General features: G+C 39.5%; 1 protein-coding gene and 1 long non-coding RNA gene across 2 annotated transcripts in view; one reads left to right on the forward strand and one right to left on the reverse strand.

Moving 5' to 3' along the window:
• Positions 1–835: 835 nt before the first annotated feature.
• Positions 836–19,791, forward strand: part of LOC109539587 (ecdysone-inducible protein E75) — a 70,842-nt gene continuing 51,886 nt past the window's right edge. Inside the window, exon 1 of the mRNA XM_019907423.2 lies at positions 836–1,537. Coding sequence (XP_019762982.1) covers positions 1,345–1,537 — 193 coding nt within the window. The 5' untranslated portion in view covers positions 836–1,344. The remainder of the gene's footprint in view (positions 1,538–19,791) is intronic.
• LOC109539589 lies at positions 2,029–4,565 on the reverse strand. The gene is made up of 2 exons (XR_002172129.2): positions 3,786–4,565; positions 2,029–2,384 (listed from the first exon to the last, which is right to left on the reverse strand). It is a non-coding gene; the product is annotated as an uncharacterized LOC109539589 (long non-coding RNA).

The following is a 19,791-nucleotide window of genomic DNA, read 5'->3' on the forward strand; positions in this document are numbered from 1 at the left end:
TGCTGGAGCAACAACGTTTTCCGACGTTTATAGTCTGTCCCAAGCTATTTGGCGAGTGACTTCAAATTATGAAGAAAATAAAGAACTCATATGAACCGTAACCGATGCTAGTGAAAATATCAGCAGAATGAACCGTTGTTCATCCTCACAATTTTGGTTAGGCGTTTTTGGTTCCCGGAAAAAAACACACACAAATAGGAAATGTATCGGAACCTAATTTGAAATAATAACTTAGAAAAATTTACAGAAACTGCCCAAACTCGCCAAGAAATCAAATCAGTAACTGTAATATTCTTTCATCATTTCGCGAATTGTAACAGTTTAACAAATAGCAGAAGAGCGACAATTATTGCGTCACTGTCGGAAGTATTGGGACAGACTATACATAAATCAAATTATTAAACCTCATGAGACGAAATGCAACAAGGCGCTCATCAGAAAATATGTCCGTATCTCTTGCATTCGCCATCCCTAACAAGCAATTTTGCCCGAATTCAGCCGACTTCGCATCTAGTACTTAATAATAGCTTGGATCCCCTCGTAGTCCATGGGAGCGCATTCGTTCCTGCACTAATGGTCACTCCCCTCTAGTTCCATTAGATTTGGGAAATTGTCGGAAGACAGATTCTGAGGTGTTCTTAAGGGGAGGAGACAATGTGGTTATTCAGTAGAGCAGAGGCGTCGCATGTTGCAGCCGCACGCACCCCTACGCATCCCGACGATCATCAAAATCGATTCAAGCGACGTCGTCGAGTTCAAGGCACCCGTTCAAGGACAAGGCCAAACACTCCCTCGTTCGCTTGCCTCGCGCATTTCGCTGAGCGCCCGCGACTGGATAGCACCGAAACGCGTCAGCGAATGTCCGTCGCGTCCGCTACCTCAGCAGCTCGCCCTCAGCGTCCCTTTCGCTCGGGAACTCAGCAACGGGAGCACGCGTGCGCGCCCTCAAGACCACGACGTGCCAGAAGGGCCGAACGGTTTCACTTTCATTCTTCGCGTCGCTCCGCGATCGGTCAAACTAACTCGCGAGTCGCTCGCGGTCTCGGTGGTTGCCGGTCGGTCAGTGGCGCTACTTTCATTTTCGAAAAATCTGCCGGGGATGCCCAGCGTGAAAAATCGCCCATTCGCCCATGACAATGCTACTTTAGGTGCCGTAACTGAATGGACTTAAACGGCGCCAAACTGTCTGCCATTCAGCAAGTGAACCAAGTTATCCAAAACTGGAGCAATCAAGTCGTGCAATATCGTAGTCCTAGCAAGTCACCATCTGCCTAACACTTAAGGTGACGAGTAAGTCCACTCAGTATTAGTTCCGCGCAACAAATACAACCAGCTAATCACACCATGCAAACCTCCACCATCGTCTTCAAGAGTGAGTCGAAGGACTTCCGGGTGCCTTCGGGCGGGATCGTTTCGTCTTCCACCTCGTCGCCTACTACCACCACCACAATGCGACCTCCGCCGCCTCCTCCGCCTCCCAGGATCAAACTCCTCGATGCCAAACTTGAGGAGCCGACCAGCTCCATACCAGACCTAGGTACAGTAGATTTCACCCCGTAACTACTACTATACCAATTAGCGCTTGGAGCTGAGGATCTTGGTCTATTGATTAGGAGGAACGCAAATATTTCTAGTGCAATTGCAATTGCAATTGCACTCTTAAAGGTTCAAAACTAATTTCCAAATAATCTATAAAATGGTTTGAGAAAAGTTTCAAGATCGATCTGGCCATCGACCAAAATAACACCTAATCAAGGTCTGGGTCGCAACCTTGCCAAAATACACTGGCTATTTGTTTAAGTACGTCAGCTCAATAGACTGGGTTCCCAAATGTTTCATTGTGGATTGATATTTTTAGGTTTTAAGTAATAAGATTTTCACCAACAGTGCGAGGCGAGAAGCGTGTTGATGATATTTGGACGTTTTTTGTTATAGACGCTGATTCAAAATTGGCGTCTTTCCTGCGAATGTTGTCTAGCGCTTTTAAAGAGAAAGGGAAAGTCAAAATCTCAAATACTCGCAAAAAACTTACTCATAAATTGGGCAACATTGTATTTGGTCGTACTTGCAAATAACGTTTTTCTAATTAACGTTATATTTTATGCTAAAATCAACAAAGATATCAACTAACAGGAAAATATTATATGAAAAACAGCTCATTTCACAAAAGGGACTATAAGTTCGTCTGTATAATGCCCGGTTTCTGGTAGATTCCCTTATTGGTTCGATAACTATCGGTCCGCTACAGTTGTAGGTTCTATAACTTATGGTGGGTTTCTCAACGTGTCTAAACGCCGAAGCTAGTGGATCCATAACTATCGAGTCTATAAAGTAGGCAAAGCTTGGTATTCTGTGGGTAAAGCCATATAACGAAGAAGAAGAATCTGTAAAGAATGGTTAAGGTGACTTGTGTTACAAAAAAAAATTGTCCGGTTTATTTTACTTCCGAGATCTGGTGCCTATTTAATATTACAAGCTATAAGTGTTGGGCTCCAAAAAAAAAATCAAATAAATACAAACTATGCAATTGTATTTTGTACACTCTTCCTGTTGCATAAAACCTTAGACCTAGAGTAATTAGCAGTTGTTGGCAAACAGATATACTGTGGTTTATCTGTATAACTCGCTGAATTTGTTCCTGAAGTAGCTCTTCTAGGTAGTGGACAACGTTTTTGGTTAAACGAAAACGATCTCGGAATTCATCTTGCCGTATTTCTCAAAATGATCATTTCGTGCTCGAAAATGGCGAATTATTTCACTATTCAGAACATCGAAAACTTCCTCGTCAGATGAGTCCGAAGTCGAATCTTCCATTATATTCAAAAACTTTGCTTCCCTTTCACACTCAAATTTTACTCCCAAAAATGTTCTCTGCTCGCAGCTGATTTCGTATGACTTTTGACACTAATGGCAAATACGCTTGCGTGCGCTGCGCCTACAACTTATAGAACCTATAAAGGTCCGTGAGCGACCGTTTATCGGTTCTTCAATGTAACGAACCGCTAGCTCTTATGGAACGTTTCAGAAACCCATTTTTCCGACTTGTAGATCCGATTAGGCTATTGGAACTATAAAGATCGTTTCAGAAACTGGGCATAAGTGGAGCAGAATTCTACAAAAAGTTGCTTTCAATCGAGTTTATATTGAGCAACGCTAATTTTCCCCCATAACCCCACTTCACAACATCAGTTTTTATTATTTTCATATCAGCTCGAACTTATCAAGAAGTTTCTGACTGAGAAAAAGATGACAGAACAATTGAGATTCACGCAATTGATCCAGTTTCTTGCAAAGTTCCTGATCAAGGAAAACCTGCGCAAAACCGGTTGTACATCAGAAGCTTAAGCTTGGGGTCAACTGAATTGGACCTGAACCTTTGAAGTGAAGATCACTTCAAAACTATTTCATTCCCGGTATGAGTTGAGACTGGTTGAAGTGTAATTTGGGTGCTCCGAAATTCAATCAATGTTGACGCATTTGGCTTGTGGTCCTAGTTCAAACTTTTCAATAGTCTCATCCACACCTAGTGTTAGTGCTTGTTCCTATCAAATTCCAGATGGTCTTAATCGTTTCTTATACGTTCAGCCTTAAGTAAAACTTCAGCAATCATCTGCTCACATCCGACCACATCTGAGTAGCAAGATTTGCAATGTTTAGTTTACTATTAGATTCTTACACGTTTCTTCCTTTTAAAGATTTTTTGCAAACGTCCGATTCACATGTTTTTTGGCTTCCGCATATGTCCGAAACCCAACAAATCGAAACTGCGTCAACTGAAAACTTACCACGCAGAAGACATTCTACATGCTTATCCAGCTGGAAGTGAAGACTGTGTAAAATTACATTTGGCACTACTATACATTTCAAATGACGAAATACGGAAACAAGCCGTCCGACCTTGTTACTTCCAAACTGTACGTACATTTCAGCATTAATGTTTAACATTGATCGAAATCGTTATCATATAGTATCCGACCTCTAGGAACAATGTATTATAATAAGCGCGATTTTGCCCAGATGGGACCTCGAAATTCAGCACAATACAATGAAGAGATAACCAAACTCACCTTAGTTTCCGTATTCGATTTGGCTCTCATTACATCAGTACTCAACCTTCGCTTCGCTGGAGTATGGTGTGGATGTGTTTTTCGTGCGTTTTGGTGTTTTGTCTGAATTTACTAGATTTTTTCATTGTCGCGATGCCGAAATTATCATCAATGTCACACGCGAACTTTTACGCCATAGATGATATGAGGCTGATAAAGTATGACTTATTGAAATGAGAACCAAGGGCAGATTTCTGGTGTGGTTTCAATTGGACTTTGAATCTATATTGGCGTGTTTCATAAGGTTCGGAATCATCTGCTATTGGTTTTCTTCTAGCTTAATGTGACTTCGCTTCTTTCTGAGAAAGCTGATTGTCTTTAGACGATTTGTAAACCAACTTATACTCTAAGTATGAGTTCAAAAAGTTATTATTTACTGTTCCCTGGGCACTTTACGTGTCTTTTATTGTACAAGGCTTCTATTTCGAAACGAAATATGTACCTTAAATATCAGTTACATTTGAGGAGTTCAACAAAATATGAAAAATATGTCAACTTTGATAAGAGAGGCCAGTAAGGTCTCCAGATCTGACCCCTCCGGACCTTTTTCCTTGGGGTCATTTCAAAGCAGTTGTTTACAACATCCCCTCCTATCCCAACCTCGGGAGGAATCATATTCTAAAAAATCGAATATGATAAGAATGCAGACGAATTTCTCCTGCTTATTAATTAAACTATGTTATTATAATTATTAATTAACCAATTTCTTCTTCACCGATCAATCGAATTTTTTTTAAATGGGATTGTTAACAAATGCCACTGCAGATATTGGAACAATGAAAACCTACATCAATCTAGAGAAGAAATTACTCAATTTTCGCACAGTTAACTTTGGGCTGCAATTATATGAAACAAAATGCATCTTTTATAAAACGTGGTTGAACCACTTCACATAATTTTTTGAAAATCAAATGAATGAAAATGGGATTATGCTGCTTGATGAATAAAATCTGCATCAAATTTACCTCAAATTTTGATCAATGTTAGCCAAGATATTCAAGACGGACTTTGCTACTGCTTAGCGAGTAACGGTAGACATTTTCAACAATTCATTAAATAAATAAAAATCATTAAGTTACCAGATATTTAGTCGCTTAATATTTCTGTCTTAATACGACAGATTTTTTCTCCAAATCCTGAACTGACCATCCGATTTTACTTCTAATCTAAGTCGACGTATTTTTTGTATTTGGTTTAATTCTTCAAAATAAAATTATATTGATGGCAGTCCGTTTCGAAATTAAAGCCCTGCATGTTGGCTCTAACATTAAAGAAAAACAATTTTTTTTAAGATTACTTACTCGCTTTTAGATAGTTAAATATTCAAAAATAGGAACTTTCTTTCGAAAAATTATGGTCCACTCTGGCCTGTATTATGACCACACACATCAAGACCCATGTAGACTTATAAAGCGCCTTGAGGCAAATTCGTCGCTTTAAGGTTTCGAATTTTCTTGTAAAATTTGTGCTTTCTTATTTGAAATCATGTATCTGGATGCATCTTATACTTGCATTACTAATGTATTTGGCTTCAGAGTTTATTCTTATTTGGAAGACTTAACTCGTTTCGAAATGTACTTGTTTATCCATAAAAATTTCCAGCTCCTACGTGATTTGTTGTTGAGCGTTTTTGATCTAGAATCCACTTGAGCGACTTAAATGTTATATGTTGTTTCAGTGAGTTAAAAAAAAAACTCACTGATTGAGTCGAGGCTGTTGAGAGTCATTCACCAATACGAAATACCGCCCGGGTCCTACATGATAAGATAGGAAATATTTTTAGATTTGTCATTGAACGTGTTTTGATCGCAAAACAAAAATGCAATGTGGTTACCATACGGTGTTTTGCGTGTGTTTTCCGTGAATAAAATTCGAACCATTTTAAATTGAAGTAGACACGAGCATGTTAAACGCTAGTAGTTTTCTACTACCTATAAGTAAATCCTAACTTAATAACTTCAAATTAACTCTCCAGTTAAAACAACCTCCAATGGTACTGTAGTTATTAATCCATTCTAGTTTGAATGTTTGGCCTCTCCAGTAGGCTTTAGATGGGCGGGACATCAAATCGATTTTGTTTTCATAAGTAAAAAAAAATATTTCGTTTTAGATTAGCGTGGAAATATTGTTTGGAAATCGAATGTTGAATCGCAATCCTGACCCTGACAACTCGCTTGTAGACGGGCAAGGCCACAGTTTATCGTTCTTATCAGGGAATTCAAAACATATTTGGGCTGATTAATCGTAGAGGTGAAAATGGACGGCAAAGTTGTTTTATTTTCTGGTTGATTATTAATTTTTGTTTGCACTTTGAAATTTATTTACGTGCTTAGATCGGTTTATTACCAATACGCCAAAGTGTTTTTAAAGGGCTTATGTGATAAATAATGCACGTACACTTGAAACTTTTCTAGTCGGAATTGAGCAATTTGTTCCATTCTAGACAAACGACTTCGTGACTATTGGCTTTAGACCTTGTTAACCCACATTTAGTTCATTCTTTTATGCTGGTTCCTCTCACCCTTTGTCGGAATCATATGTGTGGGATGTTCAAATCGTAGAAGTAACCGCAAAGCTTTATTTACTTGTGGTTATTTTTGCTTTTATTGCTTCTTCGTAGACTGTAGAGCGTGTTTTTTCTCCCACTTCATAACGTGTTTCGTGGGAAATTCGTCAAAGTAAAATGCCCGTCACTAGACACATTGTGTTCTCTATTTTTCACTTTCTTATTTAAAGTATCTTAAAGATTTTGTATAATTTGCATTTTAAATTCTACCCTCTCTAGATATCTAGGAAGCATATGCGCATGAAAATTAAGGGTCGTTTTTTAAGTAAATTGTAATTTTTAATGAGAAACTCTAAAAACCTAATGCGTTTAGGTACATGGAAATAATTTTGATGATGATTTTTGAAATATAGTGAAATTGCGAATTCAGTTTCAATCCACGCATAATAAATTAAACTTTCAAGACAATAACACTGAAGATTATTATTGATTTAGGACATTTTTTTAACTCGATTGAAGTAGGCGTGATACTAAACAGGTTGATTGGATTCGCAGAAAGCTAAATATTTCCATTGGACGTGACAACGCATTTACACCTCACTTATCTTTAATTTATCTTTCCATCTCTTAACGGAATTTGTAGGAGTGTATTTTGTGGATTTACCCGGCAATAGTAGGTATTTACATAACCTAAACCCCCTTGAACATACCTATCAAGTTGGAGTCTATTAGAAAATATTTCGGATACATTTTTAACTGATTTTATTTTGCTGTTTACATATAGGGGTGACTAGATCTGCAATCTACAACATAGCGAACGTGCGAAGGCTTAGATAAGTTTTATGCAACCAGGCGGCAGGTAAACATGTCAGCGTTACGGTATAGTTGAGGTTAGTTTTTTTGTGATGTTCTTCAAAAATTAAAATGTATATAGCAATGTCGAATATGCATGAATTCTTTCTTGCCTAACAAAAGTTATATTTCCCATCTTCCATACGAAAAACGCGCGAAATCCACGGTGTTCTTTTATCAGAAGAAAAAAAATTCTTCTCAGAAAGTTAAGGTGCAGACAAAAGAAGAAGTGGCCAAAAATGCACTTCTGAGCTGAAATAATTCTGAAGGCAGAACTCATAAGCAATGATTAAAACCGTTTAAAATTTGACACGCACAAGAGCTAGCAGCAGGTATGGAAGACTTGTGAATAAAACGTATATTAATTTGAAGGACTTTACAGCTACCGCTTTACCACCTTTTTCACCAGCAAACTTTTCTTTAACATAACATTGGAACACAAGATACAAACATTATTTAAACTATTAAAATATAATGTTGTGAAGTGAGGTTATGAAGTGGTTACGAACAGTTCTGTGTATTGAAACTCTAACTATTTATCAACCAATTGAGTTGCAAATTTTTGATTTATTTGTGAATGGGAGGAGATTTTTGAAGGAAAAAAATGAATTGATCTAATGAGTGCAGGTACTCATTGAAATACATGGAATTATATAATTGCTCAGACATTTCTACGTTCGCGCAGTATGCAAATCAATTTAAAAAATTCGCACAAAAATCGTAATCACATGAAAGGCGCCATTATTAAAAACATTTGCTTAATTAATTTGTTATCTCCAATTCCAATAGAAATTTTATAGCTATTAGCTAATTATTTCGCTCCACTTAATCCTCCATCTGTCCAAAAAGTTAAGTGCGCATTATTTGTCTATGGCTCGTATTTCGACGAAGTTGGCCTTGAACGGCGCACAGTCAGCATTCGGAGCTTTAGCCGTAGCTGAGCAGCGTCCGGGCTGCCGTAGCTGAGAGCGCTGGATCCAAAAGGGCCAAGGTTGATGGCACGCATTCACCCCGACACGCGTCTTAAAGGGTGGCAATAATTGCGTCTTGTTTCCAAGATTTCTAGTCGTTTTTTCGCCCACAAATTCCCAGATTTTATAGATGAAGCTGAATAGCTTCGCCGAGGGACAATCTTCCAGAAATACGCTGAAGTCTAACGAAGTTTATAAATAGATTAAACCGAAATTAGCTCGTAATGAACCCCCTTATTTGTGGCTCTAATTTTAGACGGTCATATGCCGAAGGGACATTAACATTAACAGTAAAGGCCGTCAATTAAATCGGAGAAATCGGAACAAATGTTTGTTAAGTCAAATTCATTTTTGTCAACAAAAATAATTGTAAAAGAAAACTGATCAACAGTGTTTTCGGATCACTGATGAGAGAACGATAAATTAGTTGTTCTAAACTACATTCATCGGTTTGAAATGTTAAGACACTGTGCTAATTTCTGTATGTCCATATTATTTTTTCACTTTTCTTACTCAAGAAATTGTGGCCCGCCCGCTCTGTTGTGAAGTCGGTCCGTGTAACTTCCATACTTCTAAACTGCAAGTTTGTCTGCTGTCTCCAAGCTGGAGGTTGGGGTCTCAGCTCAGGAGGACGTTGGCTTTTTGCGAACGTTGCAAAAGCGAAGGCAAAGGCAAAGGTACAAGACAGTCATTGAACTGTTCTTGAACTCGAAAGTGCATCATTTCGACAGCTGATGCGTGATATTTTTCCCAATTAGGGACGATGTTTTCAGGCTTTTGTGTGCAGATCGGATGACGATGTGACACGGCATTGTTTTTTCGAAAGATACGACGGCGACGTACACGGAGGCCCATTCTTTCGGGTATTACAAGACCTGAATTCTATTAACGATTCAGACAAACCACTGCCTGTCAACATCTTAAAGGTGCCTTATTTGATGGCGCTTTCAAGATTTAACTTTTCTCGACATTTCCATCGCAGCTTATCCGATATATTCGGCCAGTTGTACAAACCGCACCCTTCCAATCTTGAACGTGCGGGCTTTCTTTCAATCCCTCCCAACAAGGGAAACCCTGTCTCGGCAATTTTTCCCTACGACAGGGAAAATTTCCCGTTGAGTCACCCTTGAATTTACTTTGAGTGTGTGGCGAGTTTCTCCGGGGCAAACCGATTATTCCTTGTTAGTGGGGAAATTTTGTTCGTTTTAATTCGAAGGAATAAAGTGGGAAACACAATATATCATAGCAATAAGAGTTCGATTTTCCTTTTTTTTATGGAGGTTCTAGTTGTTCTGGTGAATTTTCAGATGCACTGTGGTGATTTTCTTCTTTTTTTTCGTTCCTCAAACCGGATGACTTTCGGGTGAAAACATAGCAACGATTGTAAAGAATGCATTATTTTGAAGTTGAAAAAAGCATTTATTTTTGAAGCAACATCTTTAACATTTATTTCACTTTTGCTGGTTTGAAAAATAGGGAAACTGATGGGTTGCAAAATTAATTGGCCGTCAAAGAACGTGTTATAGAACACAATGTAACACTGTTTTTGAAACTTCATTGCCTATTTTTCAATTGTTCAAACGGCTTGAAAAATGCATTTTCCATTTCTAAAAATTAAATTTTCTTAAGCGAAAGGAGTTGGAACAGTAACTTAAAACTCGATTATAACTTGGGTTGATCAAGGGATTTATGAAAGAAAGTAATTTCCAAATATAGAATATAAATAATTGATTGCACAATTGTGCGTTTTTCCTTCCCTCAGTAAGTCGCTTTCTGAACCAACATTTGTATCGTCTTCTTTCCCCTAGTATGTCAATGGCGATTTCGGTTTTTGGGGTGAACAGCCTCTGTAAATCCGAACCTTGAACGAGCCCGAATTTCGACGTGGGTGTATTTTCGGGTCACCCCGTCCCCGTTCCCATTTCGTCACAAAAAGGGGAGCAATTCCAGCCATTTGCTTGCTCCATTGAAACAATAAAAAATGTCGAGATTCAGTTCTAAAGCTCTAGTTTTGTACGTAAAAAAATTCCGTTTTGTTTAGTTAAAAAAGCCGCAAATTCTCTTTGGTTCAAACAACTAGGTGTGAAATCGACTTTATTAAATTAGAATATTTGCGACTTTTTGTCCTGGAAAAGACCAGAGCTTATCAGTTCTTGTCGGCATTAAGCCCTAAATAAATCCTGTTTTCACTTTCACTGATTTTTATTTTTCCAAGTATCTTTGAAACTTATTCACTAAACATCTCAGAGGAACTACAAATTTACCTCAAGAGACTAACTAAGCATTAAATCGGATGAAAGCGTTAAGTCGATAAAGACACATTAATTATCTATTTATATGTAGCTACTCCAGATAGTCACTCAATTTACACCAAATCCGAAAATAAACATCAGAACAATGTGCAAAAAATCGAGCAAAACAAAAAGTCGACTTTCTGAAATTGTCGTCCGTGGCAGAACGGCCTCGTCTGGACCTTGATGGCTCTTCTTTGTTTAATGGCCGACGGCCTTATTTATAAATCGCCCTGTTTAAAGGGCAACCTTGACTCTTTCTGCCTGTCTTCACTTGCGCAGTTTCGTACTTCCTTTTGCTAATAATGGCATTACTTACCGGGCTCATTTGCGAGTTAAAGGCACGAGCAGCGTCGCGATTAGTTAAGTGACTGACAATAATATCAGTTGGTCTACAGTTAATGAAAATTACGGTTCAATAAATAACCACAAGAAAAAAGTCAAATTTGCAAATACACAATTATTTTTTCGGTTTTGACAAACCTCACTTGGAAAAAATTACATTTGAGACACAAATAAATTGTAATTTTCTTCTTCTTTCTGCCTTGAAAAATTCGGATGAATTAAAAGAGACAAATCCCCAATTGACTTGATCAGTTGACATATTTCCCATTATTTTCAGGGTAAAGATTTCGAATCTTTACCCTGATGCAACTCAAAGAGAGGCTCTACATTCATTATGTATAAAAAAACTCTTCATTGTTCAAATCGCTGTTTCATTTTTGAGGGCGTTAGAATGCTGCTTCAACCCATAAAAGGCGCGATCGAAAGTTCAGGAGAACAACATAAAGGGCGACCGCAATGATTACAAGTGGTTTGAAGCAATTCTGCAAAGAGTTTGCTAAAGAGACTGATTGGAAAACCATTTGAAATGTCGCGAAGTACCACCATGAGGTCCCACCGGTTGTTGCGTGGAGAGAAGCAAAATAATTTTACCCGGTATAAGTTAAAGCAATATTCCATCTCCAGCAAGATTTAGCATCGCCCTAATTTTTAAAGCAGTTTTTTTTTCGGAGAATGCCCTGCAGGGCAGACGGCATTTACCTAACGAATACTGAAAAAGACTTATGTCTGACAACAACGCAGCATCCTGATAAGCCCCCCTCCTCCAAGCCGTCTGGCTCCCCCTCCAATAACGTCTCCATACCCTTACAATAACCCTGATGCCACTGAACTCTACCGACTCACCTATTTACAAATACACTTCACTTTCAATTATTATTGCTTCCTCTCCCGGTCCCGGTCTCCCGATCTCGTAACGGGAGACGTCTGGACGGGGGAGAATATTGCAAGTGGTGCTAATCCCGTTAATATTCGATTGGGTCTTTTGCATGCCAGTAATGGGAAAAAGTTACAATCTCAGTGAGAAATGCCGGTTTATTTGCATTCCATCCAGGTCTACCAATGGAAAAAAACTCCCTAGATTAGTATTTTATTTGAGACCATCGGAAAATCCAATTTCCTCAAACCGCACGTGCGACCGACACCGTTTTCGTGTCTTATTCGTGGCACCCCTTATTTCTTAATAAAAGGCTCCAGACAACGATAAAAGGGGGTTGAGATTATTATGAGCAGTTTGATTTATTCAACTGTCATTCGACGCAAAAAAGAGGGGCTGGCATTCCTTGCAGGGAGGCAAACGCGCGAATTAACACAGTGATTGATCGCATAACTCGAGCATAAAAAAACTTTTTTTTCGTCTTAATTAATTTAGAGCAGGCAAAATGTTTCTCAAGTTATTTTGTCTATTATCTGCCATGCCGTTGGCGGGACTATCGCTGAAGCTTAACCATGCAACAAAACAAACAGGGCAATAAATGAAACGTTCACTTGAGAAGTTCTCGGCTAAAGACGGGACGGACCAGAAGGTCAGAACAACAATCTTCAAGGGTAAACCATAATAGAACCGAGTGCACGGAATACTATGCGCTGGTGTTACTTTTGGATGGGGTCGCAATCGAATGTGTCCTGTTTTTAGTCATGATAAATTATCAAAAAATCACAGGACATTTTTGTCTTTGTTGTATTAGAAAAACTTTAAATTATTTTTTCTCAGTATCGTTTTCAAAATTCGTGTGGCTTTATTGCATGCTCAAAAGTCACTGTTGTCTTGATCGTCCTAAATCCTAAACCATTTTCAACAATTTTGTTGATTTTGAGACCGCACAGAGTGCTCATCTTCACCTTATAACTGCTGAACATGGATTCAGCCCTCAGCTGTCCAGTTGCGACTATTTCACTTTCAACAACAACTTTTCCTTCCTCAGAATCAATTGGGTTCTAGTAAACAGCACAGCGTGTATCTTTTATCTCGAAGATTTGACCGTCGTCCAACGAAACGGTGTCTTTATGCCTTTTCAATGTATTCATACTTTTGAAATCTGTGAAGACCACAATTGAAAACCTAACCACAAATATGCTGTCACGCTGACATGATGTTTTGCGACAAATATCGGCCTATGCATGGTTGCCGTTGTGAATTTTTTCATCCGTTTCAAGTGGCGCCAATTTTGAATTACCATGTGTCTACCAACATGTCATGCTATGGCCAATTTCACATTTTAAATAAGTGAAAAAGAATGGGTTGTTAGCAGCAATTCGGCTAAAATCGTCCAATATTTATTTAGGGTTTCCCCCCAAAAATGAATGGTTATTTGGTTGGTTCTCCTCTGGATCATTGTCCTTCAGCAGGACGATCAAGGTCGAAAGCCGACTCCCCGATCCAGGCTCACCCCTGCAGACGCTTTTGTGCAGTTAGCCCCAAAAAGGGCGGCACCCTTCGCTGGATGGGGTGAGCGATCCAGACAGGGCGGCTCAACGGCCACCCCGTCTGGGGAAGTGCAGCGGCGGGGCAGGGTGCAACGCGGAAGGGAACGAGGTCAGGGACCTGGAACGCATCGTGGCAACGATGTCGCATTTGATCGGGAGCATTAACTACAAAAAAAATATTGTTAATTTTGCGCTTTTCCCACTCAGACATGCGGGGCATGAAACGGGAATTGAATGAGACACACATCGGATCGGGCGCGCCTTCCAACGCTCAATGGTGACCCAAGTGAAAAAAACGGGTTTTTTCTCGCCTATAAAGTACCCCAGACGTGTTTGATTAGATTTAGGCCAAGGGCATGACGGTTTTTATGGTTCCACTTAGGACCACGACCAACGAACCCAACAAGGGATGGGTTTCACGCGGCCTTCATAAGCAGTGGCGGCAAATTATGTGGGCGGACACTCGATAAAACCCATGCTTATGTCTATATTCAATAGATTTTTGTCGGATATTGAAATCTGCTCGTTCCCAGTTTTAGCGCACTTTCAAGTACATCGACACTTAGATATTTAAGGGTTTGATTTTTTTCACCTGAAATGAATGACAATTGGTTATGAAGCCAATGGGCTGGCTACTAACATGTTTTTTAATTGATTGGTCACCTTGATTCCCTTTTACCACTCGCTTTATAGTCACTTGGTCTATTTTAACAATTTCTAGTAAAGATCGTAATTTGCCGTGAGCATTCCAATAGGTCTCCGATCAAACATTGGACCATTTGAAAATAATACTTAAAAACAAAGGTTAAATTGGATTTTCAACTGTTAATATCTTCTAGAAATGTTCGTAAAAACACTTTCTTTTCTCAAAATAATATCTCAATATTTTCTGGTACTCTCCAAGTGAGTTCCATTGACTCCTGAAAAGGAATTACGTCAATTTTTAATCACCCTGTATATGACGCCACTGTTTGTAAACCCTTGAGAAAAAAAGAAACACGAGCCAATGTCCATCGAGCTTCGCTGCGAAAACAAAACACTCTCACTGCAGTGCAAAAGCCCCAGACAATGCGGGTGGCAAATAGGGGGGACTTTGGGGTGGAAACCCTGGAGTCTGTCTGGGTCAATGTATCATGGGGTATGGGATTTCTGGCGCAACGTTTGCTCCTTTTCGGGCGGCTTCGTTCGAGCTGGAGCTTCGTATTTCAGCCCTTCTTTGCGTGTGTTCGTTTCGAAGGGTCTTATTGGGGATATGGGGTGCGGAAGACATACTTTGAAAGAGTGCAATCGCTCGCCTGTCGGCGAAATTAAGAAAGGGGGGCCCGTCGGGGAAACCTTTGCGGAATTAACCTCAGCAGTAATCCCTGATAGGGAGGGCGAGGGCTGCATAGCCAGCAAGCAGATTGATTTGCAAAAAAATGTTCCTTCAAGTTCTGTCTGGGTGTCGTCGAGGTGCTTCCTCGTTCGGTCTAATCTATTTAAATGCGCAAACTTGAAGGGCGAGTTTCTAAAGCCCAAAGCGATTTTAAACAAAGCGGGACTATTAGTGAGACAATGGCAAGGGTCGATCCCGGTACTCCCTGCTTCCCTTATCAAAACGACCCCCCAATATAAATCGGCACACATCAACCAAATATATTAGGATGCGACGACTGAATATTTTTTGGGCTCTTACTCAATCTCCGTAAATGGCTGAGAACATTTGAGAACGCAGCAGTGGCCCAGACAGATCGATCTATCGCGAGACAGTAACCCCGTTCATGACTCACTCTCCCTTGCCGGAAAACAAGTGCACATCGATGCAATGTTGTCGATTATGCACCGGCTGTGGGCCAATGGGGTAACAGGATGCACCGGCGAAGAGCAGGGAATCCGCTCTGTACCCCAATATACGCATTAATTAATACGGACCGGACATGCCGTTTTTCGTTAAGCCACTGGGGTTATTTTAACACCATGGGGGGATTGATGGTGGCTTTTTTGAGTAAAGGACACCATAAAATAAAAACGTTTCTGGTTCAGAACCCAACATTTATCCTATTGTGCGGTTTTACTGCTCGTGTTGGATGGGATGGGATGGGATGGGGCACGCTGATGCGTCAGCTATGTGAAATATTTTCATTAAACATTGGACCCTTTAAATCGAGCTACTCAAGGAATCTGGATTGTTCCTCACTTCAAACTTTTTGATTAATGTTCTTGGTGGAAACTTCATCTTTTGGATAAATCGACAACTTAGTCTTTGACAAGTAGGCCCAAAGCACATTTCGTATAAAGCGCTGCAATCGACAGTAAAATTCGCGTCCGTATTCAAAAAATGTTTTGTTTAAATTAACGTCCTTTTGTTTTCCCCCATGCACAATCCACGTCGCATCATCTTACCGACAGGAATAATCATCCCTCGCAGTTTCCTCCGCCAAAAATCGAGCAAATACACAAACACGGCCAAAAAGGGGGACTTACCCCTCCCCTGTACCTGTCTGGGTCATTGTACCGTGCCGCTCCCCCCAAACCCTCCGCCACCCCGGCGTCTGGATGCCGACGCTACTCCCGTTCAGCCGGGGGGTTGACATGGAAACGAAAAAAGCGTCGCATGGCATAAACAGAAATTTCTTGTTGTTATTTACATTTTTTTTCTCAGTGCTACCTTGAATTCACCCGGTAGTAAATCAGGTCAGCACGATGTCCTATAGAAGAACTTCATTTTTATGGTCAATGTTAAGGAGTTTATCATTGATGAGCTAATTTGGGACACTTTAATTAGTTTTCCATATATTTTCCAGTCCAGAATCAAGAGATTTGATTGAAAAATTGTCATCAATGACAAAATGTTTTTCTTTTCTTTTATGTTCTTATATTGGCGTCTTGCGTGTTCTGGAGACGTATCGGCAACATTGTATATTAATGAAGGGTAAGTTTTTCCCCCTATTAGTGGCACTTGCTACATGCCATCCCTCGGCTTGTATGCAATCGATTTGCGCAATTATTATGCACGTCTGGGGTGCTACCCTAATGCATGTCCGGGTGGACAGTGGCGTCCAAACCGACCATATTTATCAGGATGGAGAATATTTAAAAATCCTCCGCCATATTGACCGGAACCGACGCAAACTGCAAGTGACTGTGTTTTAACGAACAACTGTTTTTTCGTGCTCGGAAAGCTTTTTTTATCTTGAATTTTAATTTAGTATCTCGAAATTTAACCAAAAAAGCAATTAATTTTCAAGCCTTAAAGATTTTAAGCTATCTGCAACCGTTTGATTGAGCTTGAATGAGACACTTTCCCACCTCACTGGCTTTGCTTTCGTCCATATTTTCATCGTTTTGATAACAATAATGTTTTTTAAGTGGTAAAATTCAAGCAAGCCAGCATCCACGCGGTGACTTCGTGGAACGGACGGAAGATGGCCGCGACTGTAAAACGCAGCCCGAGTAGTGCTGCACCCTGAACAAAACACATGAAACTATACGGCTGAAAAGATAACCGAAACGAAATTGAATGTTGCCGTCGTTTGTCAGGCTTCTTAAAAACTGCGTTTTTCGCATTCGTAAAACTAATGTGCGATTCTGTCTTTATCAATAAAAAACTCGTTAATTTTAAAATACGTAGGTAAAAAGTGTCTTGTATGCGGATTGCTTGCATATTTGTAAATACGGGAATTTTTAGATGTCACCTATTAAAGTGTCCGCTACAGTAGAACCTATGAACTACCACTAACTTCGCATAATTTCATACGAATAAACCCTGAATGACCTTTGATTCATTAATTTAGTTTATGCACCGAACTTAACGCTTTAAAACGCCGATTAACTGTTCATCGATTGTTTGAGTTCCGACCCAAACATTTATACGAAATTCCTTCTGAAAGTCATTAATATGCCTCGAATTATGGTTTTTTTCTTTGCATATTGGTTGATGGGTTTTCAAAATCGAGTGGAAATTAAGGACGACTCATACGAGTAAAGCTCGAAAGCCAAACTTTTCTGCCTCCCGCAAACTTTTGTAAATTTGAGCAAATGTGCGGTAATGTTTTAACACGTCGGTTTAGGTATCTTATCTTAAAACGCCTGAAATTGTTAAATAGCGCGGAAACAGCAAAATTATGTTTGCCCAAAAACTACGAATGCCACTAGATTTTACCAAGAGTTCGAAAATATCGGAAAAGTGTTACAGTTTCATTGAACCAAAAAAATATTCGATTCCCCTACGAACGAAAAGTTCTGCAAGTTTTTGTGTCGAGACACTCGAGAGTTGAAACTTGCTTAATGGGGATGATCTGCTCTAGCTTCAATTAGAGAAGAGCACTAGGTACATAGGAACCAATCCTCAGCAAGTTCTCCAGATTTTATAAAAAATATATATTTTTAAAGAACCTTGACAAATGATAGCAGTCTTTTTGTTAATAAAAGTTATCTAATTATTTTTCTAATGTGTGTCACAAGAGCAAACGCATTCCAAAAATATGCAAGAACAAACGTTTGTGCATGTGAAACGTAAATTCGCAAGGTCTGGATTTAAACTGGTTTTGTTGATCCAATCTTGAGTTTGTCGTACAGTATAACACACGGTTTTTATGACCATTATTCGATCGACTTTCGGAAATTTTTTCGGGAATATGACCATCATAAGCTTCTCATGCGGGGTGTCAATTTCAAAAATTCCAACCTTAATATCTTTCTTGCAGTTAAAACTATGAAAAATCGGAAAACCCTCCAATTTTATGTGTAAGGGGCACATTTGAAATTACTATTTTTAGCGTCCTTGTTTCAACCCCATAGGAGGGGTAGATGTCATCCTGAGAATATTAAATGGGAAGGGGGGTCAAGTGGCACATCGTTTTAAAGGGCGTTTAATTCTCTTTACATTAGTTACTTTGTTGCTTTTTCTTCAGAGGTTTCCGAATAATCGCGTTTCAAAGTTATAGAAACAATTAAACTTGCGTGCATTCAGATATTGGTTTATTTTAGTATATTGGTTATTTTCTGCTTGCATTTATAATTTTTTTTCTTGTTTCAGGTAAGCAATTCCGATGCTGACCAGCTACTGTAAGTACTCATAAAAATATGGATCGATTCGATAACCAAAAACAGCACATTTCTTATTACAATAATCGTGGGAATATGTAATTTATTGCCTTTCTTTGGCCTCAATCTGGTAACTTTTACTGACTTTTACGTGCAGTTCGGATAGGTCATGTTCAGCCATTTGACGAGGAGAAATTTACAAACTCGAGATGCCATTGCTCTCCACTCGTTTTCACTTTCTTCGCAAGTGAAAGAAAGGCATTAAAAAAATGGAAAGTTATGCGATTATTGGATAATTAACATCACAATTAAGGAGCAAAAGAATGCGGTTTGATTTGAAACAGCGGCTTAAAATTTTGAAAAAGTTTTCTAATTGTGCGGATGCGACTGTAGCATGTTGGGGTGGAATCGTTACAAACTCATTTCTTTCAAGGGTACCGGTAAGTCTATCCAAGGTAGTCTCAGTAAACTTGAGAGAGTTTGGTATTTTTTGAGAAGTAACTTCAACCTAATTCAATCCGATGTCGTTGACCTAGCTTAAGTGACAAAATACCAACCCAACAAGCCAACAGCTCTCTATTAATAATGTATTTTTTACTGTCACTTTTGTGCTCGGTTTAGCTAATGACGAGTCGTTCTCTGTCCGCCCCATGGCGACGCCCCAACGGCCCCTCTTTGTCCATTCGACCTGACCCAGATTAGTGGACGGTTCAGCAAACTATAATGGGGTCTGTCGGTGAGGCAAAGCGGTGACGTATCACTTTCTCATGGACACTTTCGGTTATTATGCGATCTTTTTGGTTCTCAAACGACATCAATTATATTTAAACAAAATTGATTGCAACCCCCCCTCCCCAAAAAACACTGTTTTGATGGTACCTCATTCTGCTTGACGGTAATCCTAGCTGGGGATGTCTAAATGTATAAATAGATGCAACATCCTCCTGCTTTAGTTCAACCCAACTGATTGTTTTCCGAAAATGCTTGAGGGTATTTGCGTGGTTGTGGCAGACTGGCAAAGGGGCCGTAATTCCCTATGTAATCATCATTTCCTGGTGAATCAACATCATCTGGCAAATCGAAAAGTGTGCCAGTGGCGTTGAACAAAGCGCTGGTCGCGGAGACCTTGAACGAATAAAAAATTATTTTTATATGAACCAGGGACTGATAACGTGGAGTAAAGCGATCGCGTTTGGCGCGAGTTCGTCGACCCAGCGATACCGCCTCGGATTTAACCTCAAAAATTGAGGCCATCGCTCCAGTGTTCGCCG

Source organism: Dendroctonus ponderosae, unplaced genomic scaffold (genome assembly GCF_020466585.1).
Source record: "Dendroctonus ponderosae isolate FM_Combo_2020 unplaced genomic scaffold, Dpon_F_20191213v2 Dpon_F_20191213_5, whole genome shotgun sequence".
Lineage (NCBI taxonomy): Eukaryota > Metazoa > Arthropoda > Insecta > Coleoptera > Curculionidae > Dendroctonus > Dendroctonus ponderosae.